Raw genomic sequence first — 22,095 nt, forward strand, 5'->3', positions numbered from 1 at the left:
GTCTTCTCATGGGTGGGTATGGGGGGTTTACATGAGGGTCAGGGCTCCTGGGCGTGGAAATCTTCGCTCCCATCGCTTCTCACACTGCCCTCCGACACGGTGCCCGGAGCGAAGATATCTTATCCGGGTTTCATATGAATATTATAATATTTCGGATCTGGTGTGAACCCGGAATGAAACTCGGATTCCGGATCTCCCTCCTTCCGTCTCCTACCCAGATTGATTTATTATTTAAATAATAATGCTGCAATCTGATTGGTCCGCAACAGGGGAACACGGGAATCGGTAACAGAAGATCTGAACTGATTTTTTCCTGTAATAACAGTTAAAGGATATTTTGGACAAATGTGAATTCTATTATATTCTTCAAAAGTATCCCAATACTAAAATCTAGTTTATTATATATATTTATATAAGTTTTATTGTTGATATATGATGATTTATTTGATGAAAAACAGTCTATTTATTTTATTTAAATCAAACAGTCTATTTAAATCATTTCCCAAAAATAAATGTAAAGATTAAAGACATTTTAAATAATAAATAATAAAATGGAAATAGATTTAAGTCACAATCTAACTATTATTCCTAAAGATTTGTTAATAGAAAAATAAATGATATAAACATAAAGAGTGTGGGTAGAGATTGGAACAGGTATTATTATTTTTTAAACATACTAAATATTAAAAATTATTAGAAGAATTTGACGAGTTTGTTATTGTTAGTTTTGAAGAATAAATTACAAAATAAAAGTTAAAGAATAACTAAATAATTTAAAAATTAGTTATATCAAATTTATAATGAAATTTAAAATATTAATTATTAGCTACATAAGTATGTTTTAGAGATTAAAAAAGATAATTTTATTATTACTAAAGTTGAAAAAGAAAATATAAAGGGTTGAAAATAAAAAAGACAAAAATAAAATTTTGTTATTAAAAAAAATTGAAGGGAGAAATAAGTTAAATCTTGACAAAAGAATCTCCATATCAATTGCTATCCCTGGGAGTGGGTTAATTAATACCTACTTAAATGGTGTTCAAAATCTTTTGATAATATGATAGTATCAAGTATGTATATGTTAAAGCCTGCAAATTCAAAACACCCTTAGAATCAATCATACACATTGTACTTCGATATAGCAAACGAGAGTTCTAAGGCAACAGGCCGAGGCCAGGCCAGACCAGACCAGCCCGAGTTTATGTAAATGAGTATGGCTAGAATCCATGCCCCTTTGCATGTTTGTCGGTTAAAACTTTGGTTTGGCGGAAAAAATTGGGCAACCGTAAAGTACTATTACATGTACAAATGTTGTTTTTCACCAACCAACCCCTCTTACAGAGTGGGAAACACTGTTATTCCAATATAATCATCTTTTGTCACGCTTTCAACTTTGCTACAACTTTCTTGGCCAATATTATTTATTGCCTGTGAATTTTGGAAAATTATTCCAAAATGTGATGAGAGCGCCTGCATCAACTATTGCCTTCAAAATGTCTACCGCCTGCGATTACCCCATAAACTTGCAAAGAACCGCCCAAATGATTCACTAAATGGCGTGTCTGGAACAGGAATCAACTTCCCAACAATAGCAAGAGGCCAACTGGTTCAAAGTAGGAATAATGTCAAAACACAAAAGTGGATAAAAATAACTTCAAAAGTGAATCAGAAGAAGAAGGCATGTCGAAAATAAACATCAAATGTTTAGCCAAAAAGTGAACCTGATCAAGCCAATGACAATAGAGACGAGCCACAGCTGCCAGCTCAGCCTCACAATGGAGAAGAACTTTCCAAGGAAGAAAATTATGATGATCTAAAATATATAACACAAGAAGACAAATATCAAATCAATCTACATGTCTATACAATTTTAGCTCATGAAATAAAGAAAGATAGTCAGTCATACCTGAGTTACAAGAGTGAATCCAACTACTAACATAAATAGGTGGTTTTTGATAACTCCTTTAAACACGTTAATCTCGTCAGGCTTACGAGCATTAAGTTCATTGAAAATCTGTAAAAATAGTTTTTTTCTCTGGGTTAGTTCCTTTTTTCAATTTTATATTTTCCTTCAATTCTTTTATTTCTTATGTAAGAGGTGAAGATAAATACAAATGCAGGCATTACAAGTTTGTGTTTTTCTTAATTTTCCGAAGAAGAAGAAGAAGAAAGATAGATGATGGTTTTCTTGGTAGTAACAGATGGTTGACTAAGTTTAACCATGTTTTAGGATCTTAAAATGAATATCAATTGGATCCTAAGCTCATTAATTATTACGGACTTTTATGTTATACTAGGATAGGGTAATACGGAGTCTAAATCTTTAACTTAAAAAATTCTGGAATGATTAAGACTTTTCATCAAGTACTATTATTAAATGAGTTAAAATACATGTTACATAGCTAAATAGAAAGTATTTAAGCCTTGTAATATTGTAGTGACTTTATATTACAGTTGTAAATAATAGTAGGGTAGGGTAAGGGAATGATTGTAAATATAGTAAATGGTAGTAAGTAACACTGACACACTAGCCCTTGAAAGAATAGAAAATTAATAATAATATGTAGGTAAAGGTCGAAACTACTAAAACTTGAGAATAGGACAAATCTTCAATTTTGAGTGTTAAATGAGAATAATGAGTTAATCACAGAAAGGGGTACTCAAAGTTTGCATAAAATAAATAGTTACATAATCCATAACTTCCTGATGGAGTTTTTTGAAACTCACTAGCAGAAGTTGTGGGTTTCTTTGGAAAAGCAGAATCATAACTTGGGTTTCTTTTGGATGTCGATGATCCCACAGGATTTATACAACCCAGAACATGGATTGGGGTTTAGAAAGAACTAATTGGCTTGAGGAGAAGAATTGGCGACAGCCCTTAAGTGAGAAGTTGTAAGAAGATGGCATAAACTGATTCTTGGTTCAATATTCAACATATTGTTATTAAAAGAGTCTAGCTCTATTTATATGATTCATCAAACACTAACTACAATTATGTCCTTCCTACCCTATATATGTCTTAGATAGTTGTGTAACTTCTTTTTCAAACCAAAAGTTGAGTAACTTAAACTACATCAAAACAGAATTACAGTGTCAAATCATATAGATCAATTGACAACTATTTATTTTCTTCATCTTTTTTACGGTCCTCGATAGGCTTACCTGACAAAGGACGAAGGCATTGAATATCAAAGAATTCTTCACTCTATTGGCATGTTCTGCACTTTCATTCTCTAAATGGAGAATACTTTTGCCTTTGAAATTGAGTACAAGAAGAACAGTCACTTGATAAAATGCCTGGTTTGCAGACAAAAAGATCTATTATCAGCCATTTACAGAATAAGGTCATAGCATAATTTGTTAAATTAATGCAGTAAATTAGGAGAGAGAAATGCTGTTATATTTCTGCATCAAACAATAAGTACCTGAATTAGCAAATTCCTCCACATAATATTCGTTATTAATGGTTCCCTAAGAGGAAGAAAAGAAAAAAGGTCAAGCAAAATCAGATATACTTAAAAATGAGATTATGAAATCTCTAAAATCAACTTATTAAAGCTGATTAAGTAAAGTGTCTACAGTGCATCTTATGCAATGACATTTATCATACAGTCTCATGTCACAGGAACTACATATATAGTAGATACCTAATACTAACATGCCTAGAACTGGAAAAAAAAAACATAGGAACTAATGCAGACATTTTCACAAATAATCAGAACTATAATACACATAATATTGACAGTCCAAATACTGACTTTCGTCCAACAGGGTTCCTATGCATCAGATGATCAGTCGGTGGCTCCGTAGCAAGTGCAAGTGCTCCAAGAGTATCCATGATGAGATTAACCCAAAGCAGCTGAAAATTTAAGAAGCAATTAATTCAAAACTAAGATCCAATATAGTAGTCCAGTTTTCATGCTCACACCTCTTCTGAAACAAAGTTGACATTTTTCAATAAAATAAATAGATTTATGTAAATCCAATTTTACATTCATTCATATGATTAATTTTCTCTTTTAGGATGGGGTGTAGAGAGAATTGATATTAGTAGAAGCATCAAACCTGTACTGCATTTAATGGAACATCCCCAGCTGAAACTGCCGCGACAACATTAATTACAAGAGCTGCAACATTAACTGTAAGTTGGAACTGAATAAATTTCTGAATATTTGCATAGACTGAACGCCCCCACCGGACAACCTGCAATTGGTAACAGCATATTTATGGGCTATTGGACATTCTTCAATACACATCTCACTCTTGTTTCTTAAGTTAGCAGGAATCGTCAGTTTCTTAAGAACTACTCATATTTTAACAAAGAATGAAACAAAATCCACTTAAGTCTGTATAAATACTGAGAAAAGTTAAAAGAGAGTAAACTTGGAAACATAACATAAAGTTCTACAAAAGTCATTTTAGTCGTTCCTAGTTTGTAGAATTCTGAAGAGAAATGTGATTTAATATATTTTGGAAATATTAACTAATACAAGGAGCTAAGCCATATGTCTTCACTATCCTTAGGTCCAATAAATATTTCAAGCAAATACTTCTTTTAACAGCTTCCCCATTTCACTAATAGGAAAATTGAACACCTACAACATATGCATACAAAAATACACAGTATCATTCATCAGATGACTTGCTGTAGCAGACAAAGTACAAACCTTCACAACAGAAGCAAAATTGTCATCCAGTATGATTATATCAGAACTCTCTTTTGCAACTTCTGTTCCTTGGATACCCATAGCTAGACCAATATCAGCCTATAATAAGATCATTTGAGAAAAAATTACAAGAATATAAGGGATATTTTATGCTTAAGACAGTTCAACAACAACAAATAAAGAATTGTAAAATCCATTTACATAAAGATGCTGCAATTACCAATAAAAGCATGTTCTACAATCATGATTTATCCATACCTCATGCAGGGCAGGGGCATCATTAGTTCCGTCTCCAGTTACAGCAACGACATGTCCCTTCTTTCTCAATGCTTGCACTAGGAGCAGTTTATCATTAGGAGATGACCTTCCCATTACCTACACATGAAATGATTGACTATCTTATTTTTCGTTCATATTCATCTGACAGGAAGAAAATGTAACTGGAAAGTCTCTTATCACACCGAGATCTTCTCAGCTATCTCTTGTTGTTCTATATCAGACAAGGCACGGAAAGTCTTTCCCTCAATTAGATATGGCTCAACTGCATCTTCTTCTGATGCTAGTATTCCACATTCTAAAGCAATAGCTTTTGCTGTCTTGAGATTGTCACCAGTGACCATGCGCACCTGTTTGAAGACAAGTTATGTCAACCAATTGGAACACAAAATATCATACACTGAAACAAGTATATAAACATACTAAGATGCTGATACAAACTTTAGGTTGCAACAATTAAGTACCAAAAATGGATAACAATGGAAACAAAAATTTGTCCATATAAAAATGCAGAAGCAACAGAAGCATTATAAGAGTGCGGTATAAATGATTTCAATCTGATTTTATCAAACAATAGACCCAACATCTTTCTTTACAGCAGAAAATGAAGGAATACAACTAAGTAAAGGTACCGGAATTGTACACATGGTAAAATTCACCCCATGAGGATGATATACAAAAGAAACTTAAAAAGCAAAAAAAGTACCTTAACACCAGCTTTGGTGCATAGCTGTACTGCCTCTCTAACACCTGGTCGACAAGGATCCTGCAGACAATTCCAGCACAGATCATCAAATGCAATGAAATACCTAGAAGGGGATGAGATAATAGAATACAAGAGTAGATGACAAAGGAATGTCCTAAGCCCTTAGATGAGAAGCTTGGAAAACTCCATAATCGACAGAATGAAGCTGAGAGATAAGAGTTGCCATTCAGCTACAAATTTATCATATCTAACCTAACTATTTTATACTGTCTTTAATAGTCTTAGTGGGCCTAAACTAATTACATAATGATCCATTGGCCTTAGGGAATATAAACGACCATTAGGGAATATAAATAACCCGTGACATATCATTTGTGACCTTAAATAAGAATCAGCCATATAAATTCCCATAGTTTGACAGACAGGTAAACACTCATCCAACAAAAGAAACAAAGAGTAAAACAAAAAGGAAACAGCATAGCTCCGACGTTATAGTCAAGCAAAAAATATTTGTACACAACCAATAGAAAGAAACAAAAATTTAATCAAATAGAAAACAACATAGCTTCCATGTGATTTTAAAGTGAAAAGTAAGTCTACATAAACTCATGGTTTAATCAATAAATGTAGGGAAAAAAACTGGAACTAGAGATATCATGAAAGATGGTCTCTAGTGTACTTAAGGGCTTGTTCGGATTTGGGTTTTTTAAAAAATCTAGAGAGAGAAAATAATAATGATTGGTGATGATTTTGAGAAAGTGATGATTATTTTTGGTAAAATGACTTAAAGGGTATTGATATATATAAATAAAATAAAAAATAATAATTTAAAATAGAGGGTATTTTAGTATTTTGGTTAATGAAATGAGTGATGTGATTGTTGAGAAGTGATTGATTGAAAATTTGATTTTGTTTGGGTTTTTTAAATAATCCAAAGAGAACAAGGCCTAAGTGTACATCCATTGCCCTTATCTATGAAGTGTGGCTTGAGAAAAATTATAGGGTTTTTGGTGATAGTACAAGAAATGAGGAGTCGGTTCAGAAAAATGTTGGTTGTGTAAAGAGAGAGTTTTAGATGTGAATGTTCTTCCTTACAGGGGATGATTTGGAGTCAGTTCTGTGGAATTCAACCGGGTATTTGTGGTTTCATTTTCCCTTTGGCCCGTGATGTGGGGTGTTTGGTTGGCACCTAGTGGGGCGGGTGGTAACTTTCTTTTTGTGTAGCTTTATTCTTTGTGATTTGGGACGAAAGAATTCATGAAGATGCAATTGAATTGTTGGATAATATCATTGAGTACTTTGTTATTTATGGCACTCTTTGGTTTAGTAGTACTAAATTGAATATCATTTTTTTGTTTTGCTGTTTTGGGTTTCAACACCTCTTTTGATGTTGGGTGAATTGCTTTTGTGTAAGTGTCTAACATGGGCACATTTGTGACTTCCCAAAACTATTCATGAAAGATGCCACTTCCAGTTAGCTGTCAGGTTATAGCAACTAACAAAGATAAGACAATTTAGTATTAAAAAACAAGTTTATAAGCTATTGCAGAATACATAGCTTATGCAGAATGTTAATTCATACTTGCATCAAGTTAATTCAAAACTGAGGTAAAGTTAGATGCAGTATGTTGATTTGAAAACAGAAACAAAAATTCATTGTTCCACGAAACAAGCATATTTGTAGCACCAGGTAGACACCAGAATCAAACAAGATGCACAGTACACGAGGAGAATCAAAATGATTCAGATGTAAAATAAATAAATAGACTCCATTCCATGATAGGGGTATTTGCATTGATACATTATCTATAATGATACCCAAGAAACTTCTCTTCTGAAACAAGGATGAGAAGTCAGGCAAAGAACTAAAGAAAAAGTGGCATAACAAATGAAGAGCTTCCATACGAATACATCATACAATCTTCTCTATTGTCAGCAATGTAAATGGCTTGGAGAGTAACCTGAATAGGGGAACTAGATCTATGTATCAACAGAGGATGAAACAAATGAATTCTTTAGATACCAATTTATGCTAATAGTTAACAAAATTAATACCACTACTGCAAAGCTTCTAAATCTATTTATAAGTTGCAGCATTTTACAGAACTAGCACACGAACTAAATATTTATCAAACTTCTAAAGTACCAGCCTTCTAAATAAATAAAAGGAAATAAAACAGTAACCAGCTAAAATTATCCAACTAAAAAGAAAAAATAGCAGTAGAAAACTCAAAATGTACCTTCAAACCAACAATGGCTAGTAATACAAGATCATCTTCAGGTAATCTCCATGCCATCTCATCCTCAGTAGATGGAATATTTTCAAGTCTCTCTGTCCTGTAAGCAATAGCAACACAACGCAAACTTCTTGCTGCCATATCTTCAATTGCTTTTGTGAATAACTCCATCTGCGGGTACAAACGTTTTTCAAAATTCCACTTAGTTAGGTACATCAGAATTTACAATCAATAATAAGTAAGGGTGTCAAACTTAATATTTGCATAAAATCAGTAAGCATAAATAAACTGTAAAGTTGCATCGAACGTGATAAACTACGCAGAAATCTGTATCACCTATTAATGAGTTAAACAGGTATAAAATATTAATATATTAATTACAATAATTTGATTACTAATTATGTACCACTAATTTTAAAATTTATCCTGCTTACTAAAATGATGAATTAAGTATAAACTTTTGTATTTATTCAATTTGGTGATATTTTGAATTTTAGCAAATTATGAATTAAATGATGTGATATTTGTGTTTATTGTAGTTTAATGAAGTTTTTTCTTTAAAAAAAAGTAAATCATGATTTAAACGGAAAAGTCGTACCATTCTTTAATACTTAAATTTATTTGCATGAATTTAAGTTTCAAAACAACGGATTTAATTTTTTTAATGTTAAATTAGTAACAATATCTATTATAAAGAAATATAAGATTCTTTATAGGAATTTGCATTGTATAGTACTAATACAAAGAATTGTTTGGACCCAACCGTAAACCAGAGTCCACACCCCAATCTTGAACCCTTCAAACCACCACGATAAGGCAAGTCTGTACTAATTGTAACAATATTGTAAATAATATTCCAAGTTGGTTGCAAGTTGATCTCAAACTAAATTTTCTCAAAAAATAAAGTTCATCTCAAACAAAGTTTATTTAACATGTAACTCGTTTTATGTATGCTGACTGTAAACTCGTTAGTAGTCAAATAGCTAGTTTAACAGCAATGACCATGAGACACCTCATCATATTCCTTAAATTCAGCATGGAAATTGAAGGAAGGAATATTCATTAACTTTCTGACATGCCTTACAGAAATCATATATCCAGATTACTGAATAAAATTAGGAGGGGCAGAAAATCAAGTTATCTTGCCATGAAAAGCAAAGCTAAGATCAAGTGACTTACAAATAACTAAGTAAAACTGAATAGTTTATTTAAATTATGATACCTTATCTTCGTTCATTGGTACTAAAGTATCCATTTCATCAAAGTATCTTGTACATGAAGACAAAATAATTTCAGCAGCACCTTTCCAGTGGATATGAACCTCAGAATTGAGCTGTCAACAAAGGAGTTATAAGAGAGAAAGAAACTGAAAGTTTTATCAAATTGAATTTGAAAGTGGAAGCACAATAAACTCAATAATTAAGGAATCTAAAAACTAAGGAATCCAAAAACTAATTTACAAAACAAACAAAAAAGCCATATCTTGTAACGTTGTTATAAATCCAACCAATAGAATAAATTTTAGCTTATATTATATTACATCTTTTTCAAATAGATTTTATACTTCAATAACCATCAATATGATCTGAGCCAAAAATCTAATAGATCATCATCTATCTGTTTCGGGAGGTAGTTAGGGCTAATTGAAGAAGGAAGAATTAAGGAAGGGAGTGGTTCAAGAAAAAGGGTTATGGGAGAATAGTATAAATAGATGAGGGAGGGTGGTTATGTTTTGATATTATGAATGAAGTTGATGAATAATAATTTCCCTCCTAAATTCTCTCTCTTCTCATCTCAAGTTGTGTTCTCCCTAGCAGTAGTTAGGGTTCTCTCCTCACCTATAAATACAATTATATGAAATCAATCTATTTCTCATCTCAATTCTAGATCTATATGCAGCACTATCATTTTACCAAATCTTGTGCATATATCATATTTTGGCTCCATGCTGAAAAGATGTGATCATACAGGTATTTGATTCACAGATCTTCCATCTCATAATTATGTTGTTTCTGAAACCCTAGTAACCTTAGTTTACCCCCTCTACCCAGGTCCTCCAATTTATATCATTCAGCAACAAAGTACAGAATTTTGAAGTACATATTGCGCATATCTGTAGTTTAATTACCAGTTTCAGTGCAACCCCTCCTCGTTTTTTATCAGAGTTGAATGGGGAAGCATGTATAATTGAGGAGTTTTTTCTGTTGGCATCAAAATCCATACCAATCTGCAGAGACACAAAAGATAGTCTTATACAAAAAAGAAAAGTAAATCAAAATATCCTTTACAAATCATAAATTGGAATCATACGTTAACACCCCACTGAAGAATGGCCTTTTCCGTAGGTGATCCGGATACTTCTGCAATTCCACCCCCCTGTCAAACACCAGCACCAACAGAAAAGTAGTAAGAGTGATACCCAATCATGAAATATGACAAATGATAAATAAAACAATCTCTTGCATTCACAAGACTCTAAAATTGAACTGGCTTCAACATACACCCACATAAAGAGAACACATGAGTTTGGTATTTGAGGCCATGAAATCTAGATAAGGAAGTTATTATATCCTTGTACACACAGTGGTATTTGTATATAAATTGAACCCTAACCATTTTATGACCATAAGGCAGTACTAAATTAATGGATGTACTATCCCCAACCCAAAATAAGTTGAAAATACATAATGAATGACTTCTTCTCATAGCTAGACTAGCCGTAAAAGAACTCCTATCAAGATAGTGATAGGAGTGCAGCAACTTTCAATCACTCCTCCGTCGTATGGACATACCTGTTTTTCTTAGTTCTTAATAAAAAGCCTCATGCTGATGTTAAGTGTTTTTGATAAGTTTGTGTATATATAGTGGTTTGTCTAGAAAAGTGAAATAAAAAAGAAACTCAATGTAGGAAAAGTTCTTAAAAGAAGTAGATAATCACAAGCATACTCATGCAATGTCAAAGGTTCCATTTCAAGATATTAGGTATCAAAACCTAAAACATGCTTGCACTTTAGATAGGATTAGAATTTAAAAACAAAAAGTTCTTACTAAATTAATTTCCCCCTTGCTTTATTAGAGGCAATCAAAACTATTAATCTTATATAAATAGAAAAGAAAATATATGAACTCATCCAGAGATATATAGTTCTAGAAACTCATTAACCTCGGGAATGAAAACACTTCCAGTTGTGTTCTGTGCAATTGCTTCAATAAGTAAACCATTAACAGTTGGAGGTAACAGCGTCTTAGAATCTGTAGGGTCAATTTTTTTGCCACAACTGTGGACTTCAACCACAGTCATCTGTAAAAGTACAAAGTTACAGTCAGTAGATTCATTTTTGAGTGGATCTCAGCCAACACCATCCTCCAAACAAAACTATATATGGAAAACAAATAAATGAAAAGTAACAAAATGCAGAAAGTAAAAATAAATCATAATCAGAACTGGAATGCACCTCATTCAAAGTTAGTGTTCCAGTTTTATCACTACAAATAGTAGTGGAGGAGCCCATGGTTTCACAAGCTGATAACCGCCTGACCTGAATTAAATGTTTGGGTGTATAAAATTATAAATCATGCCTTCAACCAACTCATGTAATAATGTAACCATCATAAGAAGAATATTCAATTAAAGCAGGGAAGTACATACCAGAGCCTTGTCTGCCATCATCTTTCTCATAGAATATGCAAGCCTGTTGCACATAGTTTTAGTGTGAGAAAAGAAGAAATAAGTGAACTTAGAGATACTGTTGTAACAACTAAATAGGCCCCCCACCAAGATGTAGGGAGTGATTCAATCACTAGTGAGAATGCTTTGGAGAAATAATTTCAATTTTTTTATAGTCGCCACGTAGTTTTAGTTATAGAATGGTTAATAGGCAAGATGTGTGGATCATAAACCATGGTAGTTGCATCACATAAAAGGTTCAACAGTAAGATGAAGAAATGTGGCAACACATGGGAAGTTTGATTGCTCGTGGTGGCGGACACACTCGCTTAGTCAGCTAGACTTGGAATGTGCATTGTGGAACTCCCACGTTTATTGGCAGCAATTTCAACATTGTTGTACTCCACTCGATCTTTCAATTTAGCATATAATATTTGATATATTGGTTATGTCACAACTTTTGTATTGGATGAATTTCTCAATTGCCATTTACCAAACTTTAAAATCTCAACCTAGGGAAAAATATTAGTGTCTGCAAATATAACTTAGTGATTGCATTCTTCTTGTTAGAGGAAGTCAAAAAGATATACTAAATGAAAATTATGCTACAAGAAGTCAACAACTAAATCAATCACAAAAAAAAATAGTTAAATAAATTATATCTCAAACATGCCTTTTTTTAAGTACCAAATGAGGAAACTTGTCCAAATACCAAGCACCAAATAACTAAAAAGCACGGAGTCAAGAAGGAAGTCAGAAAGAACTTAGAACCCAACTTGAATCACCAAAAGGAATAGTTCAGACAAGTAATGAAGACAAAAGTCACTGATCAAACCATCACTACAGAAAATAAACACACAAGCTAAACACAAGGAAAACTGAAAGTGCCGATTAGTTCAACCAATTCCCACATACAAGCACTTCTCACAAATTTGATACAGTTGCTTAACAATAATCAACAGAAACATAATGAAGTATATATATAAGCCTTTTAAAAATAAGCTCAAACTTACGTTAAAGTAACAGCTAACGGTAGGCCTTCAGGAACTGCAACCACCACGATAGTAACCTATATTGTTTAAGCATCAATCAAATCCAAGATGAACCAAGGCAAGCATGCAGTAAGAAAAACAAAATACATAGAGACAGCATTTACCGCGACTGTGAAGATTCTAATCACTCCATCTATAGCTTTACCAAACTTAGTTACTCCATGAATAAACTGTATAGACCCATCAGAATTTTTACTGTGGCCGGTGAAGTATCTGCAAGCACGCAAGCCAGGAAGTTTACAAAATCACACAAACTTATTCGCTAAATGAGGATTACGAGCTGAGTACCTTATGATAAGGACAACAAGAACAATTATGGCAACTGATAGTCCAACAAAACCAATAAATGTAGCGACCCCATTTAGACGCACCTACGAAAATGCAGCTCAAACTAATAAGTAGAAGCCGAGTAAAAATGAAAAATCATTTATAGTGACGTGTAGCATGCTTCAAAAACTAACCTGCAGTGGTGTTTCTTCACCATTGTCCTCAGAAATGCTGGCCATTAGTAGCCCCCATTCTGTATTAATACCAACGCCGGTAACCTAACATTTAAAAAACATAAATTGTCGTGGACATAAAGTGGAAAGCCTATTGCATGTCTTCAAGATGATAAAAACATCTACATACAAATCCTTGTGTTGTACACAATTAAAGTGGGTTTGGTTTAGTAACAAGCCTAAAATGACACATCTTTTTAATTTAAAGGGTAAACTTTTCAATAAGAGAAAATTGTTGCGAGAAGCAATCAAAAATAAACAAAAAGAACTGAAAAAGAAAAGGAAACAAAATCAAAGAAAAATGGATTCCAATAAGCTCAAAGAAATCCCATCCGTTGCATATTCCTAAAATGACACGTCTAATAATTCAGTTAGAAAGATTGACAAATAAATGGACATTGGAGTCAAAGCATTAGTCAATACACATGCAGAAAAACACATTCTTTTGTAACAGGAAGATATGATCTTAGAGAAGGTGTTAGCACAGGGGATGTCATCACTGCCTTTTCCGTTGTTTTCCCATAGTAATATCAGGTTCAGAGGAAATATATGCACGTCAATTTGACCCTAGTCTAAGATGTTACAAACAATGATGAATCGGCAAGTGAACTAATATCCAAATTGGGAAGCTCATCTCATTGCTGGTTTATTGTTCACTCATCAAGAAGATGGCAAACAAAGCAAATGTTAAATATATTCTCAGGCGGAGAAATCACAATCCACATGGAATGGCAAGGAATTTATCATCAGACTATGAGTAAAAAAGAATGGATGGAAGTTTTACCAGCATTGTTCCATAGCCTTCAGCTACTTTGCAGCCAGACATTAAAAATAACCGCCCCCCTTTAACATCCTTGCGAACCTGCCCTACAAATAATCGTGTTAGTGACCGAAAAAGTAGAATCAAGGATCACAAAGTAGCACTGTATAGCAGGAAAGGAGTTACAATCTTGCTCTCTCCTGTCATGCTTGATTCATCAATTGCAAGAGATTGGCCAGAAATTAGTATTCCATCTGCAGGGACCTAGAGACATGGATTTGAATTTTTCAAGTGAACCAAGCATTAGTTTTCATCCTCGTCAGTATTGGATATAAAACCTAGTATTTCTTCCTTTTCAGGAGAAAAAATTAGATCCTACTGTTAAAATAGAAAACATCAATGGCTTTACCTGATCACCAATTTTGAGAGGTATAACATCACCTACAACAATATCAAATATTGAAACCGAAACTCTACGGCCACCTCTAGTAACCTGTCAAACTTGTTCAAATGAGAGGAGAAGAAAACTTTAATCATGGCAAAACATCACATATTGCAGATAATATACCTCTAAATGTATGTTCTGCTTCTCTTCATTTAAATTTTGAAATTGAAGGGATTGTTTAAAATCACTAATAGCTGCATAGAGTAAACATGAAAGATTGGGACATTACATATTAATTAAAATAAAGGAGTGAAATATCCATATATTGAGAACCAATAACAGTTGTGAACCCAACAAAGACATGTAATACATGGCTCAAAAAAGAAAGAAAACCCCGTTAAAACTCCAAAGAAAAATTATAACCATAATAAAACATTTATATGGCTTGGTACCAGCAAACTAATGCAAGGAAACTGTATGTAACAACCAGATGTTATAGTAACTATAAATGGATGTTAATGTACAGGCTAGCATTAGAAAGTTGATAGAACATGATAGTTAGCGTGCAAGGGTGAAAAATCTCATAGTCATCCAATGTAGGATGCATGAAGGACAACAAACAACAAGATATCAAGCAAACCATTGCATGAAATTATGGAAGTGTTAAGTCTGTCAAAAACATCAGATGGTACAGCACATTCAAAGGTCATACTCTCAATTTATGACAAATACTATTCAAATGAATACTAATAAGCACATTGTTAGCATCCCATGCACATACATCAAAAGAGAAATAAAGAGCCAAAAGAAACTAATGGTAGAAAAAGCATCTAGAGAATAAATTCTAATATTTTGTCAACCGCCAGATAATATTATATGAATTCCTGATAAAAAAAAAATCAGCGTTTTCCAAACAAGAACCTCAGATTCTGAATTACCAGAATATATGTTGGAACTGATAATGTAAGCATAAAATGTAAGGCGGAAAGGATTGGATACTAAAAGACGTGTGACTTGAGACAATAGTATATTGGCTATGAATTACATACCAGTAAAAACAATAACAATAAGAACGGCCAAGGAAATGCTTCCCCCATCATACCATCCGTCTTCAATACCCTAGAATAGAAAAATGGAATCAGAAAAGCTGTCAATTACATTTCAAAAAGAAACATGCTTGGCTTCCAATATTAGGTTCATTAACAAGTTCAAATAAAATATATACAAAGAGGGAAATTACAATCCGACCCGACTACCAACCAGTTAGAGAACACCCATACCCAATAGATAAAATTAGAGCAAGCATTTGCTTAAATGGAAAACAAATCACACAAATTACTAAAACCACATAAATATAGATTTTGGAGAAGAATCCACAAAATAGAGATTAAATTGTTTAAACTCAGTTAAAAGGGCAAAAACAATCATACAGCAAGTAGTCCCAAGTCCAAGATTGATCCGTAGCCATACAAACAGTGGAACGAGAAGAGATTAGAGGTGGAATAGCATCAATTTATCAAAATAAAACATCAGTATGTTAATTAGCTTCCACTCTCATCATGACAGACTCAATTACATAGACAAAAAATCTTCTTCTCACCTCAGTCTTTATACCGAGCCCCAAAGAAGCAGCTGCGGCTACAACCAAGATGATCAGTGTAGTATCTTTGCAAGCATCCCAAACAAATCTCTGAAAAATGGTGCAGAAAAGAATTGAAGTACAAAAGTTTTAAGGAAAATAGACAAAACCTGAAATGTAGGAATATTCAATCCAAAAGCATTTCAGAAGTAGGAAGTCATCAGATTCTAGTCTAGGAAACTATACCCAAAATCCACGTCCTTTTTTTCGCGGATAAGTATTGGAACCAAAAGCATTCCTACGCTTCAATAAATCATCTTCCTCTCCTGATACTCCCTTATCTACATTAGTTTTAAGAGACCCTGCCAATCCTTTGACCTGATTGATTGAAAAAAGTAACAGGGAAGTGAAAACATTAAAACATTTGAAAACATGAGAAAACAGAAAAGGCTAGTCCACTAGTTGACTTACTCCCCCAAGTTCTTCCAAAGCATTTAAATCATGGTCCCTTGTTATTGACGACAGTTTCTCTTGAACAATGCCAAAATCACCGCCACTCAATGTACTCACGGGTGATTTTGGGGTTCCGGGCACTGAGAAACAAATAGATGAAAGAAAGCGTGCAAACGGTCACTCTTCTACTAAAAAACAACGGTTCCTCTTTTGATTTTAAATCCTCAGCCGAGATAATAGAAATTATAATTCTCAATAGAAGGCAAAGAACAGTAGTGCTTTTGAAAAGTTGCATTTCTTGTTCTTATATTACTTTTACCAACTTTGTTTAAACATAAAGTTATTTTCAGGATATTGTTGAAGCAATTTCAGAGCCACATGATATATCAGGTGCAAATTTTATCATCCTCCCATGTGAATAGTATTGCATAAAGTTCCTATTCAACTACAGCCCATACAAATGCATAACTAAATATGAAATAGAAGTTGCAAGATAGCCCTCTGCTATTGCCAATAGCAACCATGATAGTCGTATCTAAATTTTATGGCTTTGACGAAAGAAAATTTTCATTGATAGGCAAGGAAATTGACATGAAATCCATATAATCCAAATATAACAACTATAAAAGTTGTATGGCCTAAATTTTATGGCTTTGACGAAAGAAAGATTTAATTGATAGGCAAGGTATTTGAAATAAAATCCAGATAAGCCAAATATAACAACCATAAAAATTGTATGGCCTTTAATCTACGAACTAGATAAAGAGCATGCAACCTCGATACTAACTTAATATATCAACAATATCATCAATTTTTTAACTATTACATAATTATCTATAGCTTTCAGAAGGTACTTCACGCAAAAACAGCCGCAACTTGGTTGGATGAAAGGAAACAAGAATAAGCAACCAAAGAAAAGGAAAGACAGAGATCACACTAAAACAGAATTTTCTATAAAAATTAATAATGGCTACATTGCTAATCTTATTCTATAAAATTAAACATAACACAAACTATAAGAAACATGGTGAAATACCTTTTACTCCTTGCCCAGCTTCTTTGAATAGATAAGCAGCCTTGTAGAATGAAAAACATACATCAGAGAATAGAAACAGTGTCAAGACTTCCAAAAGAAATTGAATTGTAAAGTACAAATGATAGTCAAAGACATTCATATTACTCGTATGACTTGAGCATGTGCTCTGATCTTCCTTATTGTCTGCTTCTTCTCTTCTTCCCTTTTCAAATCTAATGTATACCTAAATCTCCTTGAAGCATTTAACACGAGGGCTGCTTGCTGATAAAACAGAATGTAATAATCAGCAAGCTATAATATAACTAGAACAACGGGAAAAGGATAGAACTAAATAGAAAATCACAAGGCTAACTTCACTAGAAGAATGGAAAATAACAGAAACAAATTAATTATTCATCTCTAGTTCAGATGACCTTGTGAAACAATGTGTTTTTGTCCACGCAAAACCAGTTCCTAAAAGATTGGAGAACAATGTAGAGGCTATGCAGTATCTAAAGTACAAAAAGAGAAATATTTGCAACTACAAGCAGACATGTCAGATGCCACACCAGATAACTTAATCTCAAACAAAATGACCTTAACAGTAAATGGTTTCAAGACTAGAGCACCCCCTGATATTCAACTTGATAACATAATCAGCTGGCTGACTTCCACACAAAAAAAAAATACAGAAAAGCAGGAGCAATTATAAGATGAGAACGAAAAGAAACTATAACAAATACAAGTATTATCCCCAATCCTATAGATCTCATCATGTGGCTTCCTCAAACTAACTATATTTTAGTAAATACAAAGACTACTGTGCTGAAAGTAGCAGTCTTCTTAACCTCTAATGACAAATAAGACCACTTTTCTACCCCCACGGATGTTATATTATACTTGAATCATATTTTCGTGATTTTATATTATTGTCTACCCTTAAAATCAATACATCAAAGTATGTGGAACACTTTCTTCCAGCATGAATATCTTGGATCTCTACCTCATTACAGGACTCCTACTACTATCTATGATTTCTCTTTTACTCGTCTCAATGAAGAATTTGTACATCTTGTAAAAGATTCAGCTTTTTTCTCATATCATTTGGGTTTCTAGAAACAAACTAAAAACATTACTTATACAAGTAGTGTAGATTTCTCTTTCTTGGGGTTCTGAAAATAGCAGTAATTACAATTACAAGCAGTACACTGATATAACAATGACATTCAACAAATATCCAGTAAAATGCAGCGTGCAAGAGATCCAAAATTTACCCTCCATCTTCTGAGGCATGCTGCAGACGCATTTTTGGTCCTGTATATCTGAAACGCACCAGATGAAGACTCATCATTGTCAATCTGAGTGACATTGCCGGCCTCCACATTGTTAGAGTGCCAAACATTTGAAGACCCATTAAAATGCTCGGTCATTGTTGCTTATCTTCAAAAGCCTGTCGCAGGAGAGATACACCGTCCGATCAGATTGCTTCTCGAAATCTGTAGATATCATTTTATGTTCGTAAACATACACACACACACACAAACACACTTAAGAACATGGTAAAAATGAGCATCACTTTCCAACTCCTTCATACAAAGGATCCCAAGTGTGAAAAGAAAACACGGGTACCCTCTGAAACCAGGCTTTTAGGTCTTGACAAAAACAAAACTGAGTGATAAATCTGATTTGAACAAAATGGTTCCAGATTTGGACATATATAATTGCATGAAGAATACATAGATGAAGAACATGAAGTGAAATCAAGGTAATAGCAATGGCGAATCGTTCACCTATTGGTAGATCATGAAGAGACGCGTTTACGGCCTTTTCCCTTTGTTCTTTGCTTCTCCTCAAACCAAAACTGGTGAATTGATTACTGAAGCTTCCAAGCAATTTCCCTCAGTTATATCTTACTACTAATACCAAACATTTCATCCATTCCTTTTTTAACTTTTCTTTAAATATAACCATGCAAATGGGGTCCCTAACTTTTCTAAATGTTTAAATTTATCATTATACTTAAATAAATTATATAATATCTTCTCTAATGTTATTTTACTTCAAATTGAGAAGAAAATAAATAGAAACTCATCAAATGTAAAATTGTCAAATTGGAGTTTCTTATTGCAGAAGGATACTTATTACGAGATTCCTCATGTTCAGTTTGTTTTCCTTACATCAGGGACAAAATGGTAAAAAACAAATTTAAATATGACAATTTTTTCCATTTTGTCCTTTCCTGTAAGGGGAACATGTGGAACAAGAGAATCTCGTAAAATGGGAAATCCCGTAAAAGGGATCCCTTCTGTAACAAGGAATTCTAATTTGACAATTTTGCCCTTATTGTGAGGGAACATGCAGAACAGGGGATCTTTCTGTCCTTATTGGAGTCAATTAAAATTTCGGACATCTTCTTTTTAACTTTACAATTTAAAATTCTTTATTATTAAAGTTATACAAAATAATATTTTTTTTTATTTTAACGATTTTAAATGAAATTAATTTATTATATACGTGGTATTTATAAATTAATAATATGTTATATCACTAATTTAACTATCGAATTTTAGCGAATTTAGGGTTTTGACTATCGAATTTCAGAGAATCGGTTGTCAAAACTCTTGATTTGCTGAAATTCGATAGTTAAATTAGTAAATAAATTTTTAATTTATTTATAAATGTCACATAAATAATAAGTTAACAACTTTTCAAACTGTCAAGATTCTTACCTTTTATTTTTACTTTTATTTTTGTACAATTTTAACAATAAAGAATCATAAACTGTAAATTGTTAGCTTTTAATATAAAAGATCCGAAATCTTAATTGGTTCATTATAAGGAATCTTAATTTCACATTTCGCCAACTATAACGTGCTCTTGAGTTATTTTTTATTATTAGAATAAATTTTTTATTTATTTATAAATGTCAATTTTAATTTCATCCATTTAAACATATTCTTAATGTTTTCTTTTTTTTCTAACCAAAATAATATAAAGTATGATATTGAAAATTATTTATAAAATATTACAAAAAGATAATATCAATATTTAGATAATGATATTATTGAAATCAAGATAATTTAATTTTTTTTATAGTTAGTGGTGCCAAGAATCTGATAGTCATAACACACTTAAAAAAGAATATCTCCAATATTAGCATAATAATAAGAAAATATTTACTTATTCAAATCTTTGGTTCCTAATCACTAAATAGAGACGTGTTTGCCATATTCTCTTGCAAATTATTTATTATTCAATAAATTTGGGTCTCAATTAATTTGGCATCATGGCAATACATTCAAAAATGGTTAAATTTAAATTTTAAAATGATTTTTCTTTGTTTAATGTAATATAATTTTATTATAATTTATAGAAAGAAATTATGCATAGAGTTAACTAGGTTGGCCTCATTTAAATGTGAGTGATATGATAGTTGAGATATTTACCATTTGCAGTATAAAATATGATTCATGTTATATTATAATTTATTGTAATATTTATTTTATAAATAATAATTTAAATTATTGTATATTTTCTATTTTATTTGGTATAAATCTTTTTTTACTATTCAAATTTTTTATAAATAAATATTATAATTTTTTATATATGAGTATTATATTTTGATAACATTTTATTTTTTCAACCTATTTTTCTTGACCGTTTGTTAGGGCATATAGCTATAGTCATTTTGTTGCTAATAAATATATATATATTATTTTAGAACTCACTAAACATGAAATTGGTTATGCAGATAGAAATATAATATCATTAGATAAACAAAACCAAGGTGAATTTTTTTTTATTACAAATTAGTTAGAGATTATTTAATAATATTACACATATTCTATGCATCTTAAAATAATAAATAGTTGAGTTAAATCTAATGGAAGTCACACAACTCAAATTCCTTTATTCACTAAATTACATATAACTCTTTATTGGGTTTATAATTTTGGATTATTTTAACATTATAATTTAGGGCTTTTTATTGGTAAAATTATATAAACACGAGATTTTGTCTTAACGATTTTAAACGTCGTTAACTTATTATCTACGTAACATTTATAAATAAATAAAATATTAATATATCACTAATTTAACTATCGAATTTCATCGAACTTGAGGTTTTGATTAACGATTCTCTAAAACTCACTAGTCAAAAGACTCAATTCACTGAAATTCGATAGTTAAATTAGTGACGGTAAGCATTAAAAATCTGTATACCCAATTTATAAAATTAAAATAATTATTTGATTTATATTCAAATAAATAAAATTAAAATAATTAATCACAAGACCAAAACCTAATTAAAACAATTAATTAGATTAATTATTGTAATAATTAAAATTTAATTAATTAAAAAAATAGTCAAAACAAAAAAAAAATATATAATTATTTGGAATAAATGTTGTACTCATTTTATCTTAAAATAATTTTAGAAAAATCAAAGAATAAATAATAAATGATTTAAAATGAAATTAAGTATCATTTCATCCCTAAAAATTATTTATTTAACAATAAAATATATATAAATATATATATATATATATATATTAGAAAAATATTTGTCATATTTATTTTTAATATTTGTGTGTATTTTAAATGATCAAATTTAAAGATAAAATGGTGAAAGAAAAATCAATTTCAGACAAACTTTTAAGGTTTTAAAATAAAAATAAATTTGTAATCGGGTGTAGCCGAAATACAAATTTATTGCTACAGCAGGAACCATGTCCATCGGATGAGTGATGTAATCTCATCCAACGCCTCAGACGCGCCCGCGTAACCTGTTGCAACC

At 31.9% G+C, this 22,095-nt stretch overlaps 1 protein-coding gene across 2 annotated transcripts; it reads right to left on the minus strand.

The window, feature by feature from the left end:
* Positions 1–1,075: 1,075 nt before the first annotated feature.
* LOC124926189 (calcium-transporting ATPase 10, plasma membrane-type-like) lies at positions 1,076–19,220 on the minus strand. Of its 2 annotated transcripts, none has more exons than XM_047466371.1 (34): positions 19,088–19,220; positions 18,572–18,793; positions 17,463–17,579; positions 17,319–17,358; positions 16,301–16,422; positions 16,076–16,207; positions 15,851–15,940; positions 15,300–15,369; positions 14,434–14,504; positions 14,275–14,358; positions 14,052–14,129; positions 13,890–13,967; positions 13,067–13,150; positions 12,894–12,976; positions 12,710–12,818; positions 12,567–12,622; positions 11,536–11,578; positions 11,342–11,425; positions 11,050–11,187; positions 10,197–10,262; positions 10,015–10,113; positions 9,109–9,219; positions 7,890–8,057; positions 5,650–5,709; positions 5,129–5,293; positions 4,926–5,042; positions 4,668–4,766; positions 4,066–4,203; positions 3,759–3,859; positions 3,426–3,471; positions 3,163–3,297; positions 1,907–2,014; positions 1,722–1,813; positions 1,076–1,603 (listed from the first exon to the last, which is right to left on the minus strand). In XM_047466371.1, exons 2-34 carry the CDS (start codon positions 18,725–18,727, stop codon positions 1,498–1,500), a joined length of 3,246 nt encoding a protein of 1,081 aa, XP_047322327.1. In that variant the 5' UTR covers positions 18,728–18,793; positions 19,088–19,220; the 3' UTR covers positions 1,076–1,497. The 2 variants fall into 2 exon arrangements, with proteins under 2 accessions (XP_047322327.1, XP_047322328.1); XM_047466372.1 differs by having other exon boundaries at positions 18,572–18,747; positions 19,088–19,206.
* Positions 19,221–22,095: the final 2,875 nt, after the last annotated feature.

Source organism: Impatiens glandulifera, chromosome 2, assembly GCF_907164915.1.
Source record: "Impatiens glandulifera chromosome 2, dImpGla2.1, whole genome shotgun sequence".
NCBI lineage: Eukaryota > Viridiplantae > Streptophyta > Magnoliopsida > Ericales > Balsaminaceae > Impatiens > Impatiens glandulifera.